Here is a 3,353-nt window from a genome sequence, read left to right on the forward strand (position 1 = left end):
GAGTTGGAGGAGATCCATCTGAGGATGGAGGGAAGATTTGAGAGTCAACAGGAGAATGATCAATGCACTAAATGTCTATAAACTTGACAACTTACACTATGTGGTCACCTGTATTACAATCAAAGACCTTACTAAGAAATATCATTCTACATCCTGTCCTGAGAGAGACAGGTAAAGTCAGGAAGTCCTGGATCCCAAAGGGGAAAAAAAAGTGATGTGGAAAGTGATGAAACTGAACTGCGTTTACTGTGTTGGGAGGCTTTTGGGGGGCAGGTCCTGGTGGGAAACCACAGCTTCTGAGGGAAACCCCGCCATGCCTTCCACTGCAGCTGCCCTGCGGTCCACCTGCTGGGTGAGTCCACAGTGCTCCGTGGAGGTCCCCTGCACTCCTGCAGGGGGATTTGTGTGTGGACGCACACTGCCTCTGCTTCTCTTGCACAGTACCACACAGCCATGTCCTCGGCAGTCATGGAGCTGACTGCAGGAAAAACTGGTTTTTAGACACATCTCTGGAGTTGAAGACTCAATTCTTGATGGACAGGCTGCAGTGTCATTGCTCATAATGACAAATGTACCACATCAACTACAGCTCCTACCCAAGGGCTGATAGGATCAGTTCAAAGCAGAAACCACTGGTTGTGATAAAGAATCTGGAGATAGCACAAGTAAGGGAGAGCCTCTCCAAGGGCTTCACCACTGTTGAGCCCAACTCCTGAACCTGCACCTGAAGAAAGACACTTGGGAATAGAGAGAATCAGTCTCTTTCAGTCATGTACACTCACAGCCATCCCCAGAGACCCATGTCTGACAACTGAGACCTTCTTTGGGGAGCTGTCACCAGGCAATGAGGAAGATCCAATAATTTCATCTACTTTATTTATTGATTTGTTTGGAATATTCATGAGATACAAAGCTGATTGCCCCCCCCCCGCCCATGATGTGGGGGCCAGATTAATATTAGGTACATACTCATTACCAGAAATTGCTTTTGTACCCTTTGTCATCTTCTTTTAGACCTCAATCTTTTTTTTTTCAACAAAGACTTCTGTTCTGTCTGAGGAGAACGCTGTTAGCTTCCACAGACCAACAGTAGATTTTACCATAGGGACTGAAAAGAGATTTTTAAGTGCAGAATCCTGTGTCTCATAAGTGGAGAGGCACTAAAATCACAGGAAAGCCTGATCAGTGTAGAATCTGATGTGCACCTGCAAGGGACGGTGGTCGGATGTAAAATCCACTGGATTTAACTGGTCTCTGGACCTGGTTCAGCCTTTTCTTGCTTCTAATCTGAGTTTCAAAGAGTATCTTTAAAGGAAAACTCCACTGAGGGCTCTGCCCTGAGCCTGTCTGGTAAATACTCACAAGGTCCTCTCAGGTTCTTCAGGACTCTGATTTTGGTGACCACAGCAGTCACTCTGATTTCATAAGTGACACTCTGACTACTGTGCATGTGAGAATATGTCCTCCTGCTACAATGAGAGCTCTAGTTCAGAGATGTCAGTGGTAAACCCAGAGGCATGAATCTAGAGGGGATTTCTGGGAAACTCTTTGGTGAAGAGGAAGCCCAAGAGCACAAACATAAACCAGCACTTAACCTCCACCTGCACCTGCTCCAGGGCTGGTGCTTGCTCAGTGTGTCCTGCGCGCCCCCTGGTGGTCCGGCACACCCCTGCATGGAGGTTTGTGTCTGGGCACAGACTGACTTGCCCTCACAGTGTCTCTTGCACAGTAATACACGGCTGTGTCCTCGGACTTCAGGCTGTCCATTTGCAGATAAACAGTGCTTTTGGAATCTTCTCTTGAGATGGTGAATCTGCCTGTCACCGATGCAGCATAGGCTGTGCTGTAACTATTAGCTTTGTTTCTAATGAGACCGACCCACTCCAGCCCCTTTCCTGGAGCCTGGCGGACCCAGTGCATGTAGTAGTCACTGAAGGTGAATCCAGATCCTACACAGGAGAGTCTCAGAGACCCTCCAGGCTGGACCAAGCCTCCTCCAGACTCCACCAGCTGCACCTCACACTGGACACCTGAAAACACAGAGACATCCTGGTCAGAAAATGACACTCAAATCCACTTGTTTTCTCATGCATATCCACTGACATTTTCAATGTTTCTTGGTCTCCATAAATCACCTTTTACAAGTGCAATAAGGAAAACCCATCTCATCCCAATGTCCATGGTGACTCGTCTGTGTTCAGTCCCGATCACCTAGTTGGAGCACCTGGGAATCTGGGGCTGGGGATCGTCTCCCAGAGCTGCAGGGTCAGGGCTGGGCTGGTTTTCATCAGCAAAGGGAGGCCCTATTTGCATGTTCTCCTGCTATATAGCTAGACCTGGGGTGGGACTCCTATACAGGGGACACTTCCCAGAGCAGGGGACACTGTCCATAAATAGTTTTGTGGTGATTGAGGAAGTGCGTTTTTTTAATGGTGTGATTGTGCTGTGATATACTCTTAACACTCAACACCCTGATTCATTTTTACACAAGCACAGTAATCATGTGTGTGTATCAATGTTCCTTCCATTTTACAGATTAAGAACAAACCCAGAACTGTAGGTGACATGTGCAGTGTCTGAATGAATTATCAGTGCCGTCCCAGTGTCTGGGGCTGTGCTTCTCACACCGGATCACATTCCTCCCTGAACACACTCCGGGACAGAGTTGGACCTTCCTAGTGAGGTTTGCAGGACCTTTTTTCTATAATGAGAACATGTGTGATGTATTTCATTCTACATATTACCTAAAAACACGAATAGAGCTAGAATCCATTCAGATGAGTTTTAAGAGTCTCTGTCACTTCACACATTTTCATCTATCTTTCTATCACTCCTTCCCTACCCAAGTATCTGTTTAATTGCAATAACTTTACCGAGGTATAATTGACATTTATCAAACTTCACAAAAAGTGTGCAAATAGCAAGCATTGTTATCAATATAATGAACAAATCAATTACTCTCAATATTTATTCTTCAGTAATTTCTTTTTTTTTTATTCTTCCCTTCCTCTACTTTACCACCAGGTAACTACTGAAATTTCTTTTTTTACTTTCTATTAGTTTTAATTTTCTTGAAATCATAAAAATTGAATGACATACTATGTACTTTATCTTCTTGGCTTTTTCTACTTGAGGTACATACCTGTGAATTTAACCATCTTGTGTGTATCAACTATTTATTGGTTGTAATGATGGGCAGTGTTCAAATTAATGAATTTAAAACAGTTTGTCTATTAAGCTGCTGATTAATATTTGGATATTTTCTAGTTTCTTGGTCCTACAAATACAGCTGCTGCTCAGCATGGAGAGGTGGGCAGCCGAGTACCTGTGTGTGTTTCTTATCATAACAACAA

General features: G+C 44.6%; 1 gene segment (V, D, J or C); it reads right to left on the reverse strand.

Moving 5' to 3' along the window:
- Nucleotides 1-243: 243 nt before the first annotated feature.
- Nucleotides 244-2,181, reverse strand: LOC134372862 (immunoglobulin heavy variable 3-72-like). The segment is given in 3 exon segments: nucleotides 244-389; nucleotides 1,704-2,030; nucleotides 2,136-2,181. Coding segments are annotated over 3 exon segments (519 nt in total).
- Nucleotides 2,182-3,353: the final 1,172 nt, after the last annotated feature.

The sequence above is a fragment of the Cynocephalus volans genome, chromosome 3, assembly GCF_027409185.1.
Source record: "Cynocephalus volans isolate mCynVol1 chromosome 3, mCynVol1.pri, whole genome shotgun sequence".
In the NCBI taxonomy this organism is placed as follows: domain Eukaryota; kingdom Metazoa; phylum Chordata; class Mammalia; order Dermoptera; family Cynocephalidae; genus Cynocephalus; species Cynocephalus volans.